Below are 26271 nucleotides of genomic sequence, written 5' to 3' on the forward strand. Positions count from 1 at the left end.
TTTTCTTGCTAATTCTCCAACCATCATCATTATTGAGGTTGTTAGCCCACTTCTTGATTTCAATGGCTTCCTAAAATTTTGTGATGATAATGACCAATTTTAGCAAAGATACTAGAATTTCGATACATATGTGGTGTTTGGTTTTCTTAGAATGTTTGGTTAAGGTTGAAGAATGAGAATGATTATGTTTGATGTCAACAAAGTGCTCTTGAATTCCAAGTTTTATGGAGTAAACAATTTCACCCACGTATGGTTTCTCACATGAGCACGGCTTAAGGTATACACCTTTCATATTCAAAGGGTTAATGGGGTATTTGATAGACTCGAGGGAGTTACACATAATGTTTAAAGGTTTCAAGGTAGCAAAAATGTTTTTCTTTCTTAAAATGTGAGCAAGTTTGTTAGTAGTTCCTAGGATGAAGGGCAGGAAGACATTGGAGATATGATTGTTAGTATCCTTCTTTGCTTTAGGTCCCTTAATCACATTTTGGAAGGCTCTGAGACCTTGGTGCTTCTTATAACCATTGTTTTCAAATACTCTATGGAGATGGGTTTTCTCAGCTTGAAGATGGTTTGAATTAGAAATTCTGAATGCTCTGGTGGCTAATGTGTTTAAAACTCCGAGTTTTTGAGAAGGATGATGGGAATTGATATCGAGATGCTAATTCAAAGTGGGTATTTTTATGGAAAACCTGGTGGAAAATGGAGCCATCTTCATTCTTGGTAATGAGGGTATCAATAAAGGGAATGTTGCCATCAACTTCAATTTTCATTGTGAATTTAATAAAGTTAGATTGACTTATATGTTGTTTGAAAATTTCTAAATTGTCACGGGCATGGGGCCACACGATAAGATGTCATTAACAAACCTTTTCCACAATTTGGGCTAGAAAGGGGAAGAAGCAAGGGATTTAGTCTTAGAGTTCTCCATGAAAAGATCATCCACAATGGGGGGAAGAAGGGAGCCCATGGCAACTCCACAGACTTGCTCATAGATTTCACCTTGAAAGGTAAAAAAGGTGGATTTTAAACAAATTATAACTCACTTGGTAGTAGTAAGGTTAGTAATATTGTTGATGATATCAATAGCTTCGTCAATGGGGATTTTAGTAAAGAGAGAAACAACAAAAAAAAACTAACCAAAATGTTATTCGGTTTAAGTTTGAAATTTTTAATTTCATTAATGAACACAACAAAATATTTGACAAAAGAACCAATATTACCAACAAGGGGTTTAAGTTTTTGGTCAAGTGCTTGGTAAGCAGATAAATGGGGCCATTTATACTATTAACAATGGGCCTAAGGGGAATCATGTGCTTATGGATCTCAGGGAGACCATAGATTCTAAGGTTAACTTAGTTGCTTTCAATCAATTTCCTACTATTGATGTTGCATTCATTATTGGATTAGATGGATTCATAAACTTCTTTAGAAATTCTCGTCAAGGGATTCTTTCTAAGTTTTTTGTAGTTCTCACTGTTGTTGAGGCGACCCAACATTTTGGTAGTGTAATCATTTTTATCCAAGATGACAACCCCACCTTTATCAACTTTAAAGACAACAATGTTCTAGTTGTTATTTACAATCTTAAGGGATTAGAATTCCTTAAAATAATAACACGATCATGCGCAATTTCCTCTTTAATGTTTTTAGGAACATCCTTAATACCATATTCAATATTACACATATTCAATCAAGTTTTTTCAGGGGCAATAACAAAATTTAACCCTTTTCCAAAAGACTTTGATTGCAGTTATCAATTTCAAAGCTTGGAAGCTTGAAAACCTTTTTTCTACGCGAGTCATGGATCGTGAGAATTTGAAACGTGAGACAAAAGAGAGGAGGCTCACTAGAACCATGAACATGTACGACATTGATAGGTAGGACCACTGACACAATCACCAAAAGCTTTTTGTGTTGTAAAAACTCATATAGGCAATAATAGTGTCAATCCCAATTCATGTTTAATAAACCCAACTAAAGGAAGATTAGCATGTGAAGGTGGATTTTCATTCTTATTGTCATCATCCAAATAAGAGGTTCATGTGTGCGTGCTTGACCACCCCTTCCTCCCATGTTGTGTGGGTAAACAATAATATGCATTGTTAGATCTAAGACTTTTGTGATCCATAATGTAGATATGAGTCTTTCGGATTAATCACATCGTTATGATTTGCTCGACGTTTTGAACCAACTAATGTGGTTCATCCTAAGGACAAGGTGAGAAATCAATCGATCAGAGTGAATAAATAGCGGGGATGCATCATTGCTAGGAGTTAGCCGTTGTCAATTAGTTGAAAAGTAGCCATTAATTAGTTGATTAGTTAAACTGTTTAATAATATATTTAGAAACTAACTCTTATATGATAGTTAAATATTTATTATTTATTATATAATAATCTAAATTTATTATATAATAATATGCATTGTTTTTGATATCTTATACTAGTTTCTATGACTTTAAAATCTTCTTCTCTTTTGTATAACATTATCATTCTACTACTATAGATATTAAAAGAGACAATTGTCTTACTAACAAAAAAAATGATTGACATGAACATAGATATTTACTTTACTTTACTTTTATGAAATATATTTTATAAATACATATAAATAAAAGATAATTTAATATATTATATTTAACATTTTCAAATAATTTATATAAATATAAAATATTTTCTGCTCATGTACAAAGTGTCTAGGTATGCCCTAAAAGTGCTTTTGCTTGGCTAAGAGCTCATCTTCCTCGGACCTAAGGAAACATGTTAGCGGCCAAGACCCAAAAGCATCTGGTAGGAGTGAAAACCTACCTGGTTTTCCTTGCTAGTTTTCCTTGAATAAAGGTGATAAGCCAACCTACATTTGCGAATAGCAACTAGAGATGACTATCTTTAGTACTCATTTGACAATTAAATTATGATAGATTTTCTTAACTGTTTAAAATACCTTGCACAAAATGCCTTTAGTGAAACCCTCTATCATAATAATAATCAAAGTGAAATAAAAAGCCATCCAAAAGTAATATTCAAAGTGAAATAAAGAACCATCCAAAAACAGTAACAATCCCTACGACAACCATGTTCGATTAACCAATTCACATATTAAGAAAATCGCAACAAACAAATGACTTCAATTAGATATTAATAGAAATGTAATTCTCTAAGGGCACGAGCCGTCAATCACAAGTGAGGAATCGAGAGGCCGTCAACCACAAAGTAACAAATCGACGGTCTAATACAATGGGCTCTCACTCTTCGGGATCTCCAAAAACTGAGGGCCAACGCAACGGCAAATATGCCAACCTTTGATCATCTGAAAAGTACTGGAGAATCAATTGCCAACGATAAATTCATCTCATCCGAGAAATACTAGCATATTTTTTCACTTTATTTCACGTGCTGTCTCTGTCCGTAAGCTTTTTGACATTTTGAATACTTATTCGTACAAAGATCACTAGCTATTTTTGGGTGTGTGTGCTTCTTAAATTTAAATGTGTCCATTCCACTACATGGGCGCCATTAACAAAATGTCCGTACCGCCTTTATTTGGCCGGGGCACAGGTTTTGTGTGCTAGCCGATCTGGTTAAGCAAAGTCAAATTCCTCAAGACGAGAGAAGGCGTAAAGTCCTTAATGGCTTCAACTATTATAAAACCCCAAAACTACAAAGGCTTCGCAAGGGCCTCGTCTACTGCTGTGTCTTATTACTTACATTGTGAAAAGGCTCCAAGATCAGGACCAGGGATATTACAGCGACAATGCAGGGAGCTCAGATATTGCTCGAGGAGCCCATTCGCATGGCATCCATTCTTGAGCCTTCCAAGGCGGTGAGTTTTCTTTTACGTAATTTCATATTTCACGCCATTCACAAGCTCATTCCTTTTAAAATCAGTGCTCAGTAGCTTTTCAGTTACAAAATAACTTGACTTCGATGCATCGTTGGCATCTTCCAACCAGTGGTCACGGGTTTGTATTAGGGTTTTGAGATAATGGGTAATGTAACGTTTCAACTTTCAGCTGCTCTTAATTCTGAATATATTTGTCACAAATATGAATTTAATTGCACACACTTATTCTCTTTGGCAAACGTCATGGTAAAATCTATCGTTTTCTTTTTGCACTCATGAATTTTTCCCCAATTTTGTTATCACTGAATTCAAACACAAACATGAACCAGGTGTGAGTTAGGCTCGATGATGAGGGATTTTTGTGTACTCAGCATATCTTGCATTAAATTAGTATGTCTCTTTGCATGTAAAGTATCTTTAATGACTGTGAACGTATCTCTTGGACATTATTATTTTTCTACTTTTAGCATTGTTCTAGGAGACACCTGGCACTTCCACTTTGTATTGACAGTGGACGTACTTTCTTAGGACCTTTCACCTATTCTTATGGTCTTCTGTTGGACATTAATAAAACTCCCTTATCTTGTCTATTCCCATATAGAAGCATTAACAGTTTTGAATCCGAATTGCTGGTGTTTGTGAGATCTAGTGTCTTATATTTTGACTTTAGAAGTCTGTCAGCCTTCTCCCCTCACCCCGTCTTAATCTATTGGGTATAAGCTATTAGAGTCTAGAGATCTGGAAATCCTTCTAAGCATGGATCTAAAGCTAATTTTTGAGTCCACTGCAAAGTTAGTGCCCAAATTCTATTGTAATCCCTTCAAAAATTCGGAAGGCTTATCCCACGGTCATACGTAGCATACATTTCAGCACCTTTGGTTTACCATTTTTCTTTGAAATTTGGTATACACTGCTGCATTATTCTTTCCATGCATTTATCTCTGCAAGTTTCCATTTTGCTAAATTATTACACCCATATCCTATCTATTTCGAACTGTTTTTCTCAGCCTTGATATAGCATTAATAAATATTGGTTTCTAAACAGCAAATAAGACATATATTGAAGTATTGGTTCCTAAAGAGCAAGATGGCATATATTTTGTTATAAATTAAATAGCTGGTAAAGTTGATGAACATCAATCTTGATAGACATCAAAACAATATTTAATATATGAGTTAAATATATATATCATAGAGATTGATTTCCACTCTATTATGGGAATTTTTAACATGTAAATAGACTTTATTACAATACCATGATTATAATTTATCAATATATTGGGTCAAGGTTATAATTTGTCAATATGAAGTGTCTAAGAATCTAACACACACACACACACACATAATTTTAATTTAATGAATTTCAATTCTAAATATTTATATATATTTTTATTTTAATTTAATGAGATAAATCTCAACTCTATATATTGACTATATTAAAAAAGTATTTCATAAATATTTTATATAAATTAAAATTTTATTTCTTTTTATTTCGGCAATTCCCAGCAGTTCTGGCAGTTCCGGCTATTCCCAGCAGTTCCGGTTGTTCCAGACAGTTCCAGTTGTTCCCGGCAATTCCGACAGTTCCGGTTGTCCCAGCTTTTCCGGCAGTTCCGGCTTAGGAGAGCAGCGTGCAAGGGACAACTAACTAACATTGGGATAGTTGTATGGTACTTAGCAGCAAATACACCAAGCATGCAATGTTACAACGAGCATGCAAGGGACAGCTAGCATGCAACAACAAGCATGCTAAGGACAACAAGCATGCTAGGGACAACAAGCAAGCAAGGTGCAACTAACACATAGGTCAAGATGGAAACATGGTGCAGCAATGGCACATAATGCAGTACAGTGATGGGTACAGTCATGATTAATTAAGCGTGATGAGATGCAGCATAGTGCAACGCGGTGAGGTGCAGCATGATGACGAAATGCAGCACAATGATAGGTGAAGGGGTCACCTTGTAGAATTAGTTGAAGCAGCATGTCTTCAACTGATCTCATGTATCATCTTCTTAGAGATGATCTATGCTCTTATCTAGATAAGTCAAAGTGTTGACTTCTATTGTAAACGTACTATCTCTCTCTCTCTTTGCTGATCTATTGAAGAACATATAAGAAGAATTGATCAAGGGTTTCCCCACATTGGGGTTTGTCCCTTGCTAGCGCCACATCTTGTGTCCTCTTGTCTTGGCTTGTCTTTTGCGATTTATGTTTATGTTCCATCTGTAGTTTACTTTAATGCTGATGTGATTGCTAATGTGGAAAAGATATGGAGCTAACTATGAAAATTGAAATAAATTGCTCTAAGCATAGAACATACCTAAAATTAACATGGTATTAGAGCTGAGGTGAAGACAATGCCCAAGCAAGAGTGAAAGAGAAATCACTGAAGATAGTTGGGAAAGGATAAAAGGATCAGTGGATCCCTCATCCCTCTTCAAATTCACCAAGGGTGAAGTCGAAGCAGAGAATATTACCAGAATGGCGCAGCGGAATATGGCCTACCTAAAGATCACTTCATTGGAAGACCGAATCTCAGGGTGGAAGGAAAGGCAAATAACTAGTTCGGCCATTATGTGAAGGAGTGTTCGAATGGCAGATGATAACAATCATTCCAGGAACATCTTCAATGATCAAAGGAATGACAGGTGATGCAGGTAATCAAGGAAATGGTCGACTCTTCATAGAAAGCAAGGAACCCTAGGTATGAAGAATCAAATGTTGTTTCTAATAAGATAAAGAAGCGTTATCTTGTATTGGCCCTCTCCTTTAGATTCTTTGGGAATCTGGCTTATAGATTGTAGTGCTTCAAGGCACTTCATCGGATAGATGGGCGCACTCTCTAATTTGGTAGAGATGGAAACAATCGTGGGATTATGCTTGGAGCCGATGCCACCTATCCTAGAAAGGGTGTAGGGAATGTTAACTCTCAATTGAATAAGGGTAACTCGATTCATTTACAAAATCTCTTTTATGTACTTGATCGCAAGAAGAACCTGGTGTCCATCTTAGAAATGGAAGTCAAAAGGTTTTAGGGTGGCATTCATTGATGGAAAGGTACGTGTTAAAAAATATAATTTTCAAAGATGCTTTTTCTCATGGGTCTAGGGTTGGCAATTTGTATCAAGTTGCAGGATGGTCCATTGGGGATCATGCCAATTGACATATCGCATCTATAACAACAAAGGTCTACCTATGGGGCCCTACCTGATGTGAGTCAAATGGTGATAGGGATGTCTGAATTCAAGTAGAGCATGAAGGTACATGTTTGAGATGTACCGAAGGAAAATCTTATAAGGGGACCATTCCCCTCATGCAATAGGTCCACAGGTTTGGAACAACCCGAGGAGTTTGAGATTCATGGTCGGAATCTCATGTATATAGGTGGAAGAAAGCCCTCTATGGCTTGAAGCAAAACACCTCGGGCGTAGTATGAGAAGATTGATAGTTTATTGATGAAGCTGAGATTCACTAGAAGTGAAACTGATCCAAGCCATTACCCGAAGGTTGTGGATGATAGACCTCTCATACCAACAACTTATGAGGACGACCTATTTTTGACAGGTGTAGACCTTCTCCTTTGCAGAAGTAAGAGGGAGTTGGATTCTGGATGTGGAATGATAAACTGCAAGCCTGTGACTACCTCGAGGATCTTAACTTTCAAAAGTTATATGGTAGTGATGTCGGACCAGATTTGGGAAATGCCTCTGAGTTTCATAAACTCATTCGCGTTGATGTTCTTGGTGAACTTCCGTCCGGACATATGTTTTGCAGTTAGCATGGTGATCTCATATTTGGTTGAGCCTCACTGGATTGGTGCCAAGAATTTCTGAGATATCTTCAGGGCACAATCTCTCATGGATTGAGATACATTGTCGGAAATATGAAACTGCATGATTATTCGAAGGCTGATGTCACGAATAAAATATATAAATAATATAAATATAAGTAAAGAGGATAATTGTAATAATGATTAGTTAATAATAATTAGTAGTTAGGTTGAAGAGGCATGTCTAAATAGGACATGACTCTCCATGAAGAGACACTTGCTTGATATATAAGCAAGCCTCTCGTTCTCATTGTAAATCATTCATTCTTATTCACACATTTAATATATAATATTTGTATCCTCATGGATATCTTTATATTCCAAATATTTTGGAGCAATTAATTTGTAGAAGGAACTTTGTTTGCTTCATTTGGTATCAGAGCAGTCGATTCCTTGGCCGCTTCACTGCTGCACAGAGCTCGCTCTCCAATCCAGGTCCTTGACCATCAAATTCGTCAACGTTTTGCCGTTAAAGCATTTCGCTACCAGTTCTGGAGATTCTCCATACTACCGTCAGGCCTTTGGCCATTTAAAAGACTAAAAGAAATAAAAAATAAAAAATTAAAAAACATAGAGAAATAAATTAATAAATAAAAATTACACAGCCATAGACCATTTGTCGTCATTGCTGCCCGAGAACTGCACATTTCGTTGTCCACGCATTCAGTCGACACCACACCCTTCCACCGCTGCACAACGTTGCATCCACTGCAACCTTGCCCACTTGACCCACGTCGACCAGCCGCCTTCTCCCCACTGCCCCCCGCGTCAATGCTACGCTGCTCCTGTCCGCTGGCCATTCGCACATAATCACCGTATCCTTGTTTTCCACACCCTGCCTCTGTTAGTCCGACAAACCAGTTCTGATGTTAAACGCTGCATCCAAATCAATTTAACTCTTGCGTAAAAACTAGTTGTCCCTTCTAGCTAGTTACAACCTAATCTGCCATCACTCTTTTCGCACCTCGATGCCATCTAAAATCGTGTTCGTTCCATTGGTGTAGTCCAGCAATTCATAATTGGCTCAGTTATCACGCTTACGGTTACCTAGGGTGAAACATTACCATCGTTCCACTCTATCGACATAACTTCTCATAATGCATATCAAAATTTCTAAGCATTTAATTAATCCAACACCGTGATTATGAAGGAAAACATAGAAAGCGAAAAGTTTTTGAATATATTATAAAAGTTAAGAAAAAGGCTTATTATTAGCGTGGCTAAAAATTTAGTTGAAGAAACTAACACTAAAGGACAAAAGTCTAAGGAAAAAAAGAGAGTATATATAAAGTTTATATAATTATAATTTATAACATATATAAATTAAAATTATATAATATATATAATTTAAATATATATAATATATATAATTTAAATATATATATATATACACACACGCATAAATTTATTAAAAGGGATTTATTAAAAAAAAAGTGAATCTCATAAATAAAATAAATTATAGAAGTAATTATTAAAAAAAAGGTATACTTTGGAAAAAAGATGTCAATTTGTAGTAAAAAGGAAAAAGATTATTATTACAAGGCTTAAAGGGCTTATTATTAAACCTTGAAGCTCATCGAAGAACACAAAAGTAGTTCACTTCTTTATAAATAAAAATACAAATATGAAATCTCTAAATGAACAAAAACAATTCCAAAGACATATAGAACAAATAATCACAATACTTAAGCGAAAATATGTTGAGGAGGGAAAGAGAAGGGAATCCCTATTCCATTCTCTACGTCCATCATCACTCCCATAGAATGATATAATCCATGGTACCAAGAAAGTGCAGCTAAAAAATCAAGAGAATGGCAAAATAGCCAAAATTCAGCAAAACAAGAAGCCGTTAGAACACGAACATAAAAATCTCGTGGATATGCATTACAAAGAAATAATGGAAAAGGACGAAGAAATTTCTAGTCTCAAGGACCACGTCGAAAAATTACTGGCGCAAGTGAAGAAGACTAAGGTCACAAAAAAGAAACTTGAGAAGCACTTATCAGAACAAGAAGATGAAACCTTGCGTTTAAAGAACCTTAATAAAAATTTATTAGAACAAATCAAAGATCTAAATGATGAAAAGCTTAAATTTCAAAACAATGAAAATAAAGTCGATAAACCAGAAACCAAAGAACTTTTACGTTCGAAAAACCATAATCAAAGTCTATTCATTGAAATTAAGAAACTTAAGGATGATAAGAAAGCATTAAAAGATAAGTATTCACTCAAGAAGAAGTATCGAAATCTCCAGTTGCAATAGTTCAAGTTGAAAACAAGAGAACGAATACCGATCCAATGAATATGACAACTCAAGAAGACAAGTCAGTTGAAGAAATGACACACTTAGATGTTGCAGTTCAGGCAATGAACATCCCCAGTGAATGTTTCATAACCAACTCTACAACATCTTCACCAGAAGAAAATATAAAAATGGCCGCATGCCCAATAAGGGAAAATCGAACCAAAAAAGTCCCCTATCAGCATCCGAATCATGAGAATAGACAAATCAACCATGCTACGTATCGGGACCATTCAGAACAGAAACAACAAACTAATGTTCCAGAGAATAATGACGTAACATCAATCCCGTCTTATGCTAACAAGTCGTTACAAAATTCCAGTGATCAGAATACTATACAGAAGATTAATCTAGGATGGTTTGATCCCTTCTCAGTGCGACAATTTTGTTTGTCACTTAGAAGATCATATCAGCTTGTATCAACGAAGATGATTGTTCTGAGAAAGAAAGTCATTTGAAGCCGAAAAAGAGATCAAGCCTTTTTCATTGACAAGCTTTGAGGACAAAGCTTTTTGAGGAAGAAGGCAATGTTACGAATAAAATATATAAATAATATAAATATAAGTAAAGAGGATAATTGTAATAATGATTAGTTAATAATAATTAGTAGTTAGGTTGAAGAGGCATGTCTAAATAGGACATGACTATCCATGAAGATTGCTTGATATATAAGCAAGCCTCTCGTTCTCATTGTAAATCATTCATTCTTATTCACACATTTAATATAATATTTGTATCCTCATGGATATCTTTATATTTCAAATATTTTGGAGCAATTAATCTGTAGAAGGAACTTTGTTCGCTTCAGCTGAGTGGAGGATCACTAGAGCACTTCTCAGTGCTGGTTCTCTTTGGATTCTGCTTCGATATCATGGATGAGCAGGAAGCAGAAGTCGGTTGCTATAAGCACCGCCGAGATCGAATACTTAGCTACGAGTATGATCTCGTGTGAAGCTGCATGGTTGCAGAAGCTCTTAAGTGAGCTGTTTGTACACATGATGAATACCACTGTGATTCTCTGTGACAACCAGAGGGGGGATTTGATTATTGAGGAATCCCGTATTTGATGATTGCTCCAGAAGAAAAACATCAGATACTGTCTTATCTGCGATATGGTAAGTCGATGAACGAGGAGGCTCCATTGCATTGAGACTGATGTACAGGTCGTAGACATTTTGTCAAAGCCTTGGGGAAAGGTCAAATCTGTGACTTTCTCGAACGACTTGGAGTCGTTGGGAGACTTTCTTATAAGGGTCTTGCATGTTGCATGCATTGAGCTCTGGGAGCTCTAGGGGGCTTGGGGTACTTACTGGATCAACATACGACCACAGGGTGACTCACCCTCCCCTGGTGGTGCGCTATGAACAGGATGATTAGTTCTTCTGTGGGCCAGGATGATTAGTTCTCCCGTGGCAACTGTGGAACATGATGATTAGTTCTCTTGTGGGCCGGGATGATTAGTTCTCCTGTGGCAACTGTGGAATAGGATGATTAGTTCTCCTGTGGGCTAGGATGATTTGTTCTCCGTGGCGACTATGGAATAGGATGATTAGTTCTCCTGTGGGCCAGGATGATTTTTCTTTGTGGCGACTGTGGAATAGGATGATTAGTTCTCCTGTGGGCCAGGATGATTAGTTCTCCGTGGCATCCACTGACAGGATGATTCATTCTCCTGTGGACAGGATGATTAGTTCTCTTGTTGAGGCATCCTACCCATGCAGTCTGGGACTCTTGGGAAGTACCTCTCTTCTAATCAATGAGCAGGGAAATGAGGATAGGGACCATAGTAGTACTATCGATGGATGCATCGCTGTATCTATCGTACTCCCTATGCTAGGGTGACCTCCATTGATCTGGGATCAGTATGAGTGGTTTGAGACACCCTTGTGACATTGATCTGGGATCAATATGAGTGGTTTGAGACACTCTCTTGTGACATTGATCTAGGATCAATGAAACTGATCTGGGATCAGTATGAGTGGTTTGAGACACTCTCTTGTGATATTGATCTAGGATCAATAAAACTGACTTCAGGTTAGTAAGAGTGATGTGACACACTCTCTTCAGATGAAATTGACTTTGGGTCAGTAGAGAATGGTATGAGACATTCTCGACCAATTCTTCTTCTTCATGGTTCAACAGAGCAGAGCAGAGTTCAGCGGATCAAAATAGAGCAGAGCTCAGCAGATCAGAGCAGTGTAGGGCATTGATGGCAGAGATAGTACAGTCGGACATATGGATCAACGGATGGAGTTCTCCCTAGTTGAGAGGGAGTGTTAAAATTGGAAACTAGGGCCAAACTCCATGTGGGTCATCTTATTTATGGTAGCTGATATTTTTCTTGGATCCCTCTCATCGAGAGGTGTAGGATTGATCTAAAGATCATCCGATTCCGATAAGTATTCATGGAGTTATGAATTTATTTGCGTTATAAGACAATTCGTCAAGGTCAGCCAGCAACCAAATAAATCCCACATGTGCTCAACATTTTAGTATAAATAGAGGTGGCCTTCAAGTCATTTCAACACACTTGGGATCTCTTCCTCTCTCTACTTGTCTTTGGGTTTTAGTAGGAGGAGAGATCCTAAGGAATAACGTTGCCCTGATCTAGAGGGCAGAAAGTCGGAAAAGCCAGAAAAGCCGGAACTGCTGAAAAAGCCGGAAAAATCGGAATTGCTGGAAAAGCCGGAACTGTCGGAAAAGACGGAATTGCTAGAAAAACCAGAAAAAGGCAGAAAAGCCAAAACTGCTGGAAAAGCTGGAATTGCCGGAAAAGCTGGAACTGCCAAAAAAGTTGGAAAAGTCGGAAATGCTTGAACTGCCGAGAACAATCAGAATTGCTGGGAACAGCCGGAACTGCTAGAACTGTCAGGAATTGCCGAAACAACCAGAGGGTCTGCCTCCGAAGGAGAGCAACATGCAAGGGACAACTAACTAACATTGGGACAGTTGTATGGTACTTAGCAGCAAATACACCAAGCATGCAATGTTACAGCTAGCATGCAAGGGACAACTAGCATGCAACAACAAGCATGCTAAGGACAACAAGCATGCTAGGGACAACAAGCAAACGAGGGACAACAAGCAAGCAAGGTGCAGCCAACACATAGGTCAGGATGGCAACATGGTGCAGCAATGGCACATAATGCAGTACAGTGATGGGTATAGTCATGATTAATGAAGCGTGATGAGATGCAGCATAGTGATGATGGGTGCAACATGGTGCAGCGCGGTGAGGTGCAGCATGATGACGAAATGCAGCACAATGATAGGTGAAGGAGTCACCTTGGAGAATTAGTTGAAGCAGCATGCCTTCAACTGATCTCATGTATCATCTTCTTAGAGATGATCTATGCTCTTATCTAGATAAGTCAAAGTGTTGACTTCTGTTGTAAACGTACTGTCTCTCTCTATCTCTCTGCTGAACTATTGAAGAACATATAAAAAGAATTGATCAAGGGTTTCCCCACATTGGGGTTTGTCCCTGGCTAGTGCCACATCTTGTGTCCTTTTGTCTTGGCTTTTCTTCTGCGATTTATGTTTATGTTCTATCTGCAGTTTACTTTAATGCTGATGTGATTGCTAATCTGGAAAAGATATGGAGCTAATTGTGAAAATTGAAATAAATTGCTCTAAGCATAAAACATACCTAAAATTAACAAAGTATTTATATATATTTTTATTTTAATTTAATGAGATAAATCTCAACTCTATATATTGACTATATTAAAAAAGTATTTCATTTAAATTCTTATTTCCTTTTATTAATTATTGATAATTAACTTAAAATTAAAAATAGAACACAATAAAGAGTAACATTGATCTAGGGGGTGGTCCCTTTATTTTCAAGCAAAAACATCCTGCTCCCAAGTGGCTGTGGGGCACAATCAATGGTCTCATGGGTCTTCAGTGGCTCATTAACAAGTCGATGCTCCATCAGCTAGGGCTAGAAGATGATACATGCCCTCTCGTGTTTCTCCGGACGAGACAAAACCCCATCTGGGCCTTGGACTGACTGCCAAGTGTTGGGTGCAAAGGTGTGTCTGACTAGGCAACATGGTCCAAGTGCATCATCATCTTTGTATGGCTGGGGCACGAGCAAGAAATGTGAGGTGCTGAAGAACCCTATGTTGTGACAATCAATGCTTTGCTGTGGTGGAGGCCCATGGCACTCAATGCTTGGATCTTGTATAGGAAGGCCATGTCCAAGATGGAGACCCACCTGAAATCTTGTATAAGATCCAATGCATCTCCTTACCTTCCAGCACAACATGTTGAGAAATCTAGGGCATTAATAGATATGTGATTTCTCTATTAGAATAATTGCTTGTGAGTGTCTTTTTACATCTTGATTATGATCTTCTTTTTCTTGTGTTATTATTGTATTCTTTTCATCAAGACAATTACCAGTTCATTAACAATACAACAAGAGACACAATATATATAGGCTGTCAGCCAGGGCCGAAACCTCTCATTCTTTGAGAGGAAAACCCAAATAAAATTCTTCTTATAGAACCTTCAATTAACAAATACCAAGACCATGACGAAGACCCTTGACACTAGAGCCCTTCCAAGACCAAGTCACAAGCCTCCTCTTCTCCCCTAGATCAATGTTGCTGTTCCTCTTCCTTTTCTCGGCTTCGTTCAGATTCTCGGCCTCTTCTGCAATCCTTTATCTTCACAATAGAAACCCTAGTTCGATTTTGTCTCTTGAATAGTCTCCTCCTTAAGAGAGACTCTTTTCTCTCTTACTCGACTTCCTTTAGCAAAGTTCTTCACCCAAACAAAATGACCTTTATGTGACTGCAATCTTCGATCTTCCTTTGTCAACTTCAGACCTGCAATTCTCGCACATGTGAGGGTAAACTAGCCCAAAAATAGTCCACAATGATGCCACTCTCCTTCACTATCCTTCCTTCGTTCCTTAATGGCTTTAAGGCTCTTTCTAAGATGATTTGTGCACTTGTTATGAGAGACTTGCTTCATCGAATTGATGTCCTCCAAATGAGGCCGACCATTGCTATTTATAGTGGTTGGTTCATCACTATTAGGTCGACATGATCCCTTGGAGTAGGCCAACTTCACCTTTCTAGAATTATCCTTTTGTTGTAGGCCGACTTGAGTGAGGGCTAGTGACAAGGTCTTGGAGGGTGACTTACAAAACAAGTTTGACTCTTTACAATGTGTAACATGCCTTCATTACATGACAATGACTCTTTAGACTTTTATGACTAGATGACAATATCCCTAAGGGCTCACAATGGGAGCCTTAACTAAAAAATAAAATCTCTTACTCATGAAACCCATGATGCAAGCAATACAATAATTTTATTTTTCTTCTTTTCATCTATTACATAAAACCACAATTACATGTCATTACGAAGACCAAAACTAGTTACACTTTTCAACACTCCCTCTTAACTATGGAGGTATTCATAATGGTACTTGGTCATTCTCAATCTGAAGAATTTCTCGTAAGAAGAATCGGTTTGGTAACTCATTTGTATAGCATCATATCAACTAGCATTGTCACATAGCAAGGCCTTGACTAACAACTCTATCTCTCCACAAGATCTGAGCTCAATGCTGGTGAGACCAATGATTTATAGACATTCTCATCATTGTCTCTCCCGGAACATACCCCACCCTGGTTCTCAGGGTGTGTTCCATCAGGACTATTCTTATTTTGGATTCCCAGTCCTCAAAGAATATTGGTCCTCTACGATTGCTCTTATCTTGGATGCCCTTTCGCATCCTCAAAGAGCATCAGATGCCAAATGATTACTCAATCCTCCATTCTCTCTTCCCAAGTGAAGACCAAAATGATGTGTTTATCTCTCCCTCTTAATTAGGGAGGACATATCTATTCCAATTGAGGAATGTACTCATTCCTACAGAAGGAATGTACCTAAGCTCCCTCTTGGCTTAGGAATTTTCAAGTTTCTTTCAAGTAAGAAACTTGTTTCCAGGCTCCCTCTTAATTAGGGACCTACTACGGGACAACCAGCTGCTTGAAGAACTCCTTCCTTTGATGTCGTGAATTTCTTTTTCATGGAGTCTTCATCTTTTGGGACTTCTTCATAGGGCACAGACCATCCATCATTTTCATCCATGAGTTAGTCATGTCATCATTCATTTGATTAGAAAGCGATCCATCAGTGTACATTTGGCCTTGCTTCATGTCATGCTGCCGTCTTCATACTATCTTCTTCGGAAGGATCTTACATCCTTCGACATGGTCCTTTGGGAAAACATCTACAGTTCTTCCTTTGGCAGTCCTGCATAAGACCATCCAGATATTTGTTCAATAATATGAAATGAACACTTAAATCATAGTTACCTTTGTGATGGTCTTTCATCATGACATTGTCTTGTAGTCATCAACATCCAATGCATGTGTTGACACATCTCCTAAAGATATGTATTGTCAAGGGTCTCTATCTTTTCCAGACTTCCATCAGAGTCTTCATATCTTTCTGGGAGATATCATAGTCAAATCTTCTTGGTCTTTCGGATGTTGATTACCTTTACCATTATTGCATATTCCACGATCTCTTCCTTCCTTTCTTCACACATTCCATTCCCAGGAGCTTCCAATTAGTGTTCCTCAATTGTAGTCAAAATCTTCTTGGTCTTTCGGATGTTGATTACCTTTACCATCGCTGCATATTCCACGATCTCTTCCTTCCTTTCCTCACACATTCCATTCCCAGGAGCTTCCAATTAGTGCTCCTCAATTGTAGTCAACCACCTCATACTTCATATGAGGACTTATTATGTTGATTTCATCTAGTGAATATGTGACCCATGCATTCCTACATCCTGTTGAGGGAGGAGATCCTTTCTTTTGATCATGCTCTTAAGATAGAGCATTAGTTCATGATATCTGCAACCAGATGACATGACTTCCAAATGTAAGCATACATACCTCATCTTTCCTTTGGCTCATCCAGACTTCCTGCAACAACTTCCTTTGAATGAAGTAGCTTCATTCCCTTGATCTACCTCTCTGTTATGCCATCATACCATCATCCCATGAATTCTACAAGTTTGGTATTCTTGATGAAACACTTGCTTCGTCATGATCGGTGAACCTTGCAATGAAGATTCCATCAGAGAATCTTGCATATCCTATCTTGTAGATGTTACCTTTTGACTGATGTATGATGAGTTGTGTCCTAGATGATTTCTTTCCTTTTCCATAAGTACCACTTGAGCTTTCAATGAGGTTTCCAAGAGCTGTATCCTACATAGTTGACTGCCATAGATTTTGTTCTAGACATCCTCCATGTTACCTATGTCGATAGCTCTTACTTCTAATGCTTCTACCATGATGCCTTTTTCTAATATGATGCATCCTATCTTATTCACAATGCTTCCTATCTCGATAGCTATAATTTACACAATTGAAGAGTACTTTTAGTGATGGAGATTATCTTAGTCATACTAGAGATCTCTCACTTCCTCCTTCTTAGGCTTCTTCATCTCAGGTTCTTCCACTCTTCGGTAATATGGGCTTCTTCCTTATTTCTCTTGTTATTGTCCCTTTTAAGTTTAGGATAATCTCTTCTATAGTGCCCATATTCTTGACATCCATAGCACTGAACCTTAGCCATGTGCTTTTTTTTCCTCTGAGGACCAAATTTACCAAACTTTCCTTTTCTTTTTGTCATAGCAGCATATGCTTTATTTTGCTTATTGATCCTACATCAATTTTTGCGTTCCATCTGGTTTCTTCGATCTTACATAATGACCATAGAACCTGGAAAAGAGTGGCTTCTTTCTTCCCATAAATACTTGAAGTGAAGTTGCCCCATTCCTTTGGTAATGCATTTAATACTACAGTGGTCGTTTCTTCGTTAGACATTATTTCACCCAGATCTTGGAGTTGATCTCTTATTTGCGAAATTCTCATGAAATATGAGGCTATTCCTTCTTCCTTTGAAATCTTCAATTTGTAGAGTTCTTGCCTTAGAGAGACAACTTCTCCTGCAGTACTTACAAGAAACAACTCTACTAATTTGTGATATATATCTTTTGAAGTGTCTAATTTTGATACATATGGGATGAAAGAGTCTTTGATGGATTCTATGAGAATCCTCTAGGCCCTCACTTCCCCTTTCATGTATTTAGCAAGTGCTTGAGTATCTTCTTTGGGAGGTTGGGTTATTGACCCCTTGATGTGATCCATGACTTCATTCTCAATAAGGTTTAGATCTGTTCTTTTCTTCCATGCAAGAAAATTTGAAGCCCCAACTAATTTGTTGCTCTCCTTGCAAAAAGACATTTTGATAGATTCAGATGAAGTCATATACTTGAGTAGATGCTGCTTTCTCCACTTGCTTCCTCCTTAATCTTGATAGTGATATAGATAGTAGAAGACTACTTCTTGATAGATTCTTTTCTACAAGAGTAATCCTTGATCTCTTTGAGAGAGAGATCACTTTGATGGAGTTCTTCAAAGGTTAAACCTTTGCTTTAATGAGAGAGAGCTTGCTTCATAAACCTTTTTGAAGATGATGACAATGTTCTTCGATCTAGCCTTCCTTAGTCTTTGAAAAAGCTTCCACTCCTTAGATGATGGATGAGTGATGATCTTGGAAATGCTTCTAGGGTTTTGGTCTTTCTTTCTGCTTCCTCCTTGATGATGATTCCAAGACTCTTGTTGAAGTAGATTTCTTCGATCTAGGGTTTTGGTATGATGAAGATCTTGAATTTTTGTTTGATAATCTTCGACTCGCTTTGATCCCTTTCTTGAAACTCGATCTTTGAGTGTCTCTTTGATTAGATGCCCCCCCTCAACTTCGTCACCTTAGCTTTGACACCATGTTGAGAAATCTAGGGCATCAATAGATGGGTGATTTCTTTATTATGATAATTGCTTGTGAGTGTCTTTTTACTTCTTGATTATGATCTTCTCTTTCATGTGTTATTATTGTATTCTTTTCATCAAGACAATTACCAATTCATTAACAATACAACAACAAGAGACACGGTGTATAGGCTGTCAGTGAGGGCCAAAACCTCTCACTCTTTGAGAGGAAAACCCAAATCAAATTCTTCTTATAAAACCTTCAATTGACGAATACCAAGACAATGATGAAGACCCTTGACACTAGAGCCCTTCCAAGACGAAGTCACAAGCCTCCTCTTCTCCCCTAGATTAATGTTGCTCTTCCTCTTCCTTTTCTCGGCTTCCTTCAGCTTCTAGGGCTCTTCTGCAACCCTTTATCTTCATAACAAAAATCCTAGTTCGATTTTGTCTCTTGAATAGTCTCCTCCTTGAGAGAGACTCTTTTCTCTCTTACTCGGCTTCCTTTAGTGAAGTTCTTCACCCAAACAAGATCACCTTTATGTGACTGCAATCTTCGATCTTCCTTTGCCAACTTCGGACCTGCAATTCTCGCACGTGTGAGGGTAAACTAGCCCAAAAATAGTCCACAATGATGACTCTCTCCTTCGCTATCCTTCCTTCTTTCCTCGCTGGCTTTAAGGCTCTTTCTAAGATGATTTGCGCACTTGATATTAGAGACTTGCTTCACTGAATTGATGTCCTCCAAATGAGGCTGAGCACTGCTATTTATAGTGGTTGGTTCATCACTGTTAGGCCGACATGATCCCTTGGAGTAGGTCGACTTCACCTTTCTAGAATTATCATTTTGTTGTAGGTCGACTTGAGTTGTGGAGGGTGACTTACAAAACAAGTTTGACTCCTTACAATGAGTAACATGCATTCATTACATGACAATGACTCTATATTTATGACTAGATGACAATATCGCTAAGGGCTCACAATGGGAGCCTTAACTAAAAATAAAATCTCTTGCTCATGAAATCCATGATGCAAGCAATGCAATAATTTTATTGTTCTTCTTTTCATCTATTACTTAAAATCACCATTACATGTCATTATGAAGACCGAACCTAGTTACGCTTTTCAAGACAACAATCCATTAGTGCAATTGAGTAAATAAGCTTGCTATTTAGGGGCAAAAGTGGACACTTCGTAGTGGCATGCCCTTCAAATGGGCTTCAAAATGTATTGGTGTTTCCTTGCTCGACAAGAGAGGTTAATAAAGGATCTTATTAGGTGGTTTCAACCTCTAAGGGAGTGACAGGTCCATGGTACATCCATAAAATGGCAGGTGTCATGTGAAATGACGATGGAACAAAGTTGGGTAATAGGGAAGGCTCCAAGTCACATGCCATGGTACAAGGGAAGCTAGAATGAGGGAAGTCCACACCTTGGGTATATGAATGTAGGAGGGAGAAATCGTGGTACATGAGTTATCTCGGCCTTTGTTTTTCTGGCCTTTTTTCATAAGCCTTTTGCCTTTTATTGATTTTCCTTGTTTTTATTGCTTGGGGTTCTAGGGGATGAACTGCCCTACTCCGACACTCCTCTACACCAACTGACACTAGTCCATCCTGCTACTACTGATCTGTTGGTCAAGGTTGTCATTGATGTCAATATGGCATTGTTGGAGATGGAAAATATTCTTGTGATACATGCCTTAAACCCTTTTATGATGTTGCCCTATCTACATGACAAAACCCTAAGTACATTTATGCCCTAGATTGGTGATGCATGATCTAAATGCCCATTACATTCTAGAAGATGCTTTAGCCCTAACACATTGATGCAAGTCCTAATACTTATGATGCCCTTAAGATACAATAATGGTAGCCTATGTGTATGAAGCCCTAATCCCAATGAAGAAGCCCTTGCCCTAATGTCCATGAAAAGCCTTGGATGATTGATAATGAAGCCTTAAATGAAGATGCCCATGAATACATATTGAAAAGGCACCCTAATCTTGTTGATGCCCATAATACATTTAAAGAAGCCCTAATCCTAATAAGCTTGATGACCTAATTCTTCAAATAAGGAGCCCTAAACATTGGATGCCTAAAACTAAAATCCTAATTGTTGCCATAAATAAAATAATAATGTCAGTCTCACAAATATAATTTTATTGGTGGTAAATTGACCCTATTTAAGGATGGGATTGGCATAGGAGTGTAGAGGATTTTTTCCTCTTTCTAACGAGCTATTACATGCCCCCAAATTCCTTACCATTGAAGAGAAATCAATTTTTGAAATCAACATATGTCAAAAATTGTCAAACTGTCCAAGCCGACTTGAGTAGGCTCATAACCCTTGGCAAAGAGACATGTCCCTTCAGAATATGGAAAAACCACTATAAATATAAACCTAAATTCGTCCATTCAAGCTCAGATTTTTCGGTGGAGACAAGACAAGAGGTAGAGAAGCAACCGCAACCTAGAAAAGCAAGGAAGACAAGTTTGTGGAATTATTCTTGGGTTAAATAGTCTCCCACAGGTTCGAGCTAGGAGTAGAGAAGTAGCTGTGGTCAAAGCTGTCGTACTTGCTGTGGTCGAAGTTGCTGTAGTTCCCTTGGTCTTTAGTTGCCGTAGTTGTTGTGGTCGAAGCTACCGTAATTATCGTGGTCGCAGTTGCCGTAGTTACCGTGGTTGAAGCTACCGCGGTCGAAGTTGCCATAGTTGCCGTGGTTGAAGCTACCGCGGTCGAAGTTGCCATAGTTGTCGTGGTCGACGCTGTAGTAGTTGAAGTTGCCGTCGAAGCTACCATGGTCGAAGCTACTGTGGTTGAAGTTGTCGTGGTCGAAGTTGTCATGGTCGAAGTGTTGATTTATTGGGATTGGACAAATAGAGCTTTTTGAAGTTTTCTCTTGAGAACATAATAGGGTAGAGTTGGAGAACTTTGTGAAGCAACATATTGAAGATTTGTGGAGATCATTGAAGCCATCATGAGGTAACCTTGGAGATTTTGTTTGGGTGACATGAAGAGTAGTGGCGATACCTTCTAAGAAGACAAGGTTGTCATTGATGACGTGACGTGGAGACTAAGGGAAGGCATAGCTAAAGATTGACAAGGCTTGTTGAAGAAAACATTGGGAGCCGTGAAGTATAACCAAATACATCTTGACAAAGTATAGTAAGGGTTGGAGCCTCGAAAAGACAAGGTTGGTGCCTTGGAGGATAGGGTTGGAGCCCTGGAGGATCAGACTCCTCAGAAACCAGGTCGGAGCCTGAACCAGATATAGGGTTGGAACGCTTGAGGTTGGTGCCTCAAAATTGACAAAGTTGGAGCCTTGGAAGTCTAAGTCGGTGCTTGGCAAATATAGGTTGGAGCCTGGTAGATTGAAGATCGGTGTCTTCATCTAGGGTTGGAGCCCTGTTGGAATTTCTAAGTCTATCCGTTAGAAACCCTTCATGTACTTTACTGATTTATTCCTACCTACTTGTTCTGTTAATTAACAAGTTATTTACCATGTAAATACTGGAAATAAATACAAGTACATGCTCAACACATTACAGATCATCAACTGAAGGAAACAGAAACAAGCACACAAGTGATGCCATTGTTTTTGAACTAATGTCCTTGGAAAAACCTAATGCAGGAAAACCGGTGCAACTATCTGAGGGTTTGATTTATTAAGCAGTTTCAGAATACAATATGGGTGCCAAAATTGGCTCACCCAACAGAGAATGCCCTCGGTAGTAGTACCTCTCAGTCGGAGACATATATTTCGACTAAACCATCGGATGAATGATCCCACAACAATAATGTAGCGTTTGTTGCTCTGCGTCACTCTAATAGGGACTGTGTCACCCTATTCGACGCTCTAGCTCTCAGTCCGTCCCACGAAATGCTCCCAGCGTTGCCTCTAGGCCCCGCGTCAGCCTCTCTGGCCCAGCGTCAACCCTTGGGCCCTCTGCGTCTCACACATTGGCCCTCTCTGGCTCTGCGCAGCTCCTGACTGCCTCTGCGTGGCCTCCAGCTGGCTCTGCGTCCATCTCCCGGCTCTATGTTGATCCTCCAGGTACTAACTCTACCTCTCTGCTATGTATTCACTGCCCCTCAGCTGCAACTCTGATCACTCACTCAATTTCCTTAGCAAACCCTGCCCCAGAAAATCGAGTTCTTGATCTCTCTCGGTGTGTTCTCCAACTGACCCTCAAGTCTCTTCTTATACTTTTCTTGTTGGTCCTTCAACGACCGATATTAAATCTCTAATCAACGGCTAAGATTAGATTTGGCTTGATCCATGACTTTTGGAACCTTCTAACCCAGTTTTATATTAATACCCATTAATATTTTATTTTTCCAAAGTTTAGACTTAGGAACTCCATTAAAAATATTAATTATTTTAATATCTCCCAAACCGTTAGAATTTGCCCAAACCATTTCTTGGTCTTGGAGATCTCATGTGCTTTACCCTCTCCACCATTTTTCATGGCTAGAGCACATCCGATGCTACCCCAAATCAACACTCCCTCTTAGCGAGGACTGTGCTCTAGTAACACTCCACACTGAGCATCACCCTGATTATCCAGCATCGGTCCCGGTGCTAATGCTAGGCCTCCTCGCCCATCATCCTTTGCACTATCGCATCCTGTATTGTTGCCCATGGCCTTGCCACTACCACTGCTACATTTGTATGACAACTCCCTCTGCATCCATGTTGTTGCTTTTCCATCCTCCTAGCACTGCATCCTCTCTCATCATGTTGCATCGTGCTGCCCATAACATTGTCACTGCGAACTGCTGCACTGCAACTCATATGCCTCTACCTTCATCCGCCAATCTTGCTACTCCTCTTCAGGGCTCCCGTAGCAAGGTATAATCCAAGAGGTTGGGTACCTCAAGGATCTTGCCCCTCATCACTTGTAGTCCTCCTGACTACAGCTTGATGTCTCCCCACTTTTTCTCAAGTGGCACATGAGCACTCATGGCACAATCGTCATCCTCCTTGATTTCTTTCTTCGCCCTTGCTGGCGCTGCCTTCAAGTCAAAAGCCTCTCCCTTACTCTTCTTCTTTGGACATTGGTTCACATAGTGACCTAGTTCCCCATAGTGGAAGCACTTGACCTTGAAGAGGTCCTTCTTCTTCCTCTTCACCCGCTTTCTCGCAGATGCTATAGCTGCATCCTCTTCTTCCTCCTTCTTGATCTTGACCCCTTTGACGCTACTCCCCGCCTTGGTCAACCGTCTGATCTCTTCTTGATGAAGGGTCGCCCACAGTTCTTCCCAATCCTGAAGACTCGTCCTGCCCATTATGCTCTGAACAAATGTCTCCCAATCCTCGGAAACTATGTTAAGTGCGGTCCTTACCATCAACTCCTGATCCGGCTTGGCCCCTATGGAAGTTAGCTGGTCACGGATCTCCTTCAACCGATCGAGGAAGACATCTATCTGCTCTCCCTTCTACATCTGGTATGACCTTAGCTGATTCTCTAGGAGCATCTTCCTTTGCACGGAAGTATGCTGGTACAATGTCTTCAAAGTGTCCCACACCTCCTTTGCCGTTTCCTTCTCGACAATATGTGGTGCCACATGATCCTTGACCCCATCGAGGATGATGCACTTTGCCTTAGCCATTGCCTCTTCGCACTACTCATTTTTAGCTGGGTCAACTGGGATCGCTATTGTTTTCAAGGCGAAGTCCTTGATGCGATATCTATATAGAATGGACAAGATCCTGGCCTTCCAGACCACAAAGTTGGATGCTCCGTCCAACCTATACTGATCCCTCAGTCCATTCACGACCATTATGTTGCTCTTCTTCCGACTCCTCTGAGTCTCTTTACTTCCCTCCTGGAAGTCCTTGGTTCGACTCCCTCTGAGCCTCGATTTCCTTTCTGGAAATCCCTCCTCCTTGTTCTTGCCCTGTTAGGTACTGTTCTGACCATAGTTCCCCTCTAGCTTCGCTTCGCAAATTATCCACAGCCCCCTATACCTCAGCAACTTGAAGAACTGAGCCTCTAAGCTTTGCGCAATCCCAACACCGGCAAAATCTGCACCTCTTGGCCACAACGCCAATCCTTCCTGGCTGAGAAAGATGACTGGGCACTGCGTAGGTCAGGTTTTCTCCTCTCTGCCACTGCGCTAATCCTCCTCCTGGCTCGAATTGATGATGCAGACACTTTGTGTCAACCCTTCCTTGCTGCTTTCTGCTAGGAACAACTTCTGTCACTCAAGACAACTGTTTTCTACTGCTACTGCTCTGCTCCGTTGATGCCTTCAGTTATCCTGTGATCTGCAATCACACTTTGATACCATGTTGGAATTTCTAAGTCTATTCGCTAGAAACCCTTCATGTGCTTTACTGATTTATTCCTACCTACTTGTTCTGTTAATAACAAGTTATTTACCAGGTAAACACTGGAAATAAATACAAGTACATGCTCAACACATTACAGGTCATCAACTGGAGGAAACAAAAACAAGCACACAAGTGACACCGTTGTTTTTGGATTAATGTCCCCGGAAAAACCCAATGCGGGAAAACTGGTGCAGCTATCTGAGGGTTTGATTTATTAAGCAATTTTAGAATACAATTTGGGTGCCAAAATTGGCTCACCCAACAGAGAATGCCCTCGGCAGTAGTACCTCTCAGTCGGAGACAAATCTTTCAGCTAAACTGCCGGATGAACGATCCCACAGCAACAATGCAACATCTACTGCTCTGCGGCACTCTGATAGGGACTGCGTCACCCTATCCGGCTCTCTAGCTCTCAGTGTGTCCTACAAAATGCTCCCAGCGCTGCCTTTAGGCCCTGCGTCAGCCTTTTTGGCCTAGCGTCAACCCCTGGACCCTCTGCGTCTCACATGTTGGCCCTCTCTAGCTCTTTGCAGCTCATGATTGCCTTTGCATGGCCTCTAGCTGGCTCTGTGTCCCTCTCTCGGCTCTGCACTGATCCTCCTGGTACTAACTCTACCTCTCTGCGATGTATTCGCTGCCCCTCAGCTGCAACTCTGATTACTCACTCAATTTCCTCAGCAAATCTTGCCCCAGAAAATTGAGTTCTTGATCTCTCTTGGTGTGTTCTCCAACTGACCCTCAAGCCTCTTCTTATGCTTTTCCTGTTGGTCCTTCAACGGTCGAGATTAAATCTCTAATCAACGACTAAGATTAGATTTGGTTTGATCCATGACTTTTGGAACTTTCTAACCCACTTCTATATTAATACCCATTAATATTTTATTTTTCTTAAGTTTAGACTTAGATCTCCATTAAAAATATTAATTATTTTAATATCTCCCAAACGGTTAGAATCTGCCCAAACCGTTTTTGGGTCTTGGAGATCTCATGTGCTTTAGCTTCTCCACCATCTTTCATGGCTAGAGCACATTCGATGCTAGCCCAAATCAATAAGTTCTACATATATTGTACTTGATTTATTGTAAAGAAGAAATTATTAAAATCATTTATTCTTATTGTTCATTTTGTGTTCTAAATAT

General features: G+C 39.4%; 1 protein-coding gene across 1 annotated transcript in view; it reads left to right on the top strand.

The window, feature by feature from the left end:
* Nucleotides 1-3575: 3575 nt before the first annotated feature.
* Nucleotides 3576-26271, top strand: part of LOC149257628 (pyruvate kinase 1, cytosolic-like) — a 266221-nt gene continuing 243525 nt past the window's right edge. The window contains exon 1 of the mRNA XM_089414476.1: nt 3576-3825. Within this exon, the coding sequence (XP_089270602.1) occupies nt 3757-3825 (69 nt within the window). The 5' untranslated portion in view covers nt 3576-3756. The remainder of the gene's footprint in view (nt 3826-26271) is intronic.

Source organism: Pinus tabuliformis, chromosome 6 (genome assembly GCF_031772625.1).
Source record: "Pinus tabuliformis cultivar Carrire ecotype Pingquan chromosome 6, CPIR1, whole genome shotgun sequence".
Taxonomy (NCBI): Eukaryota; Viridiplantae; Streptophyta; class Pinopsida; order Pinales; family Pinaceae; genus Pinus; species Pinus tabuliformis.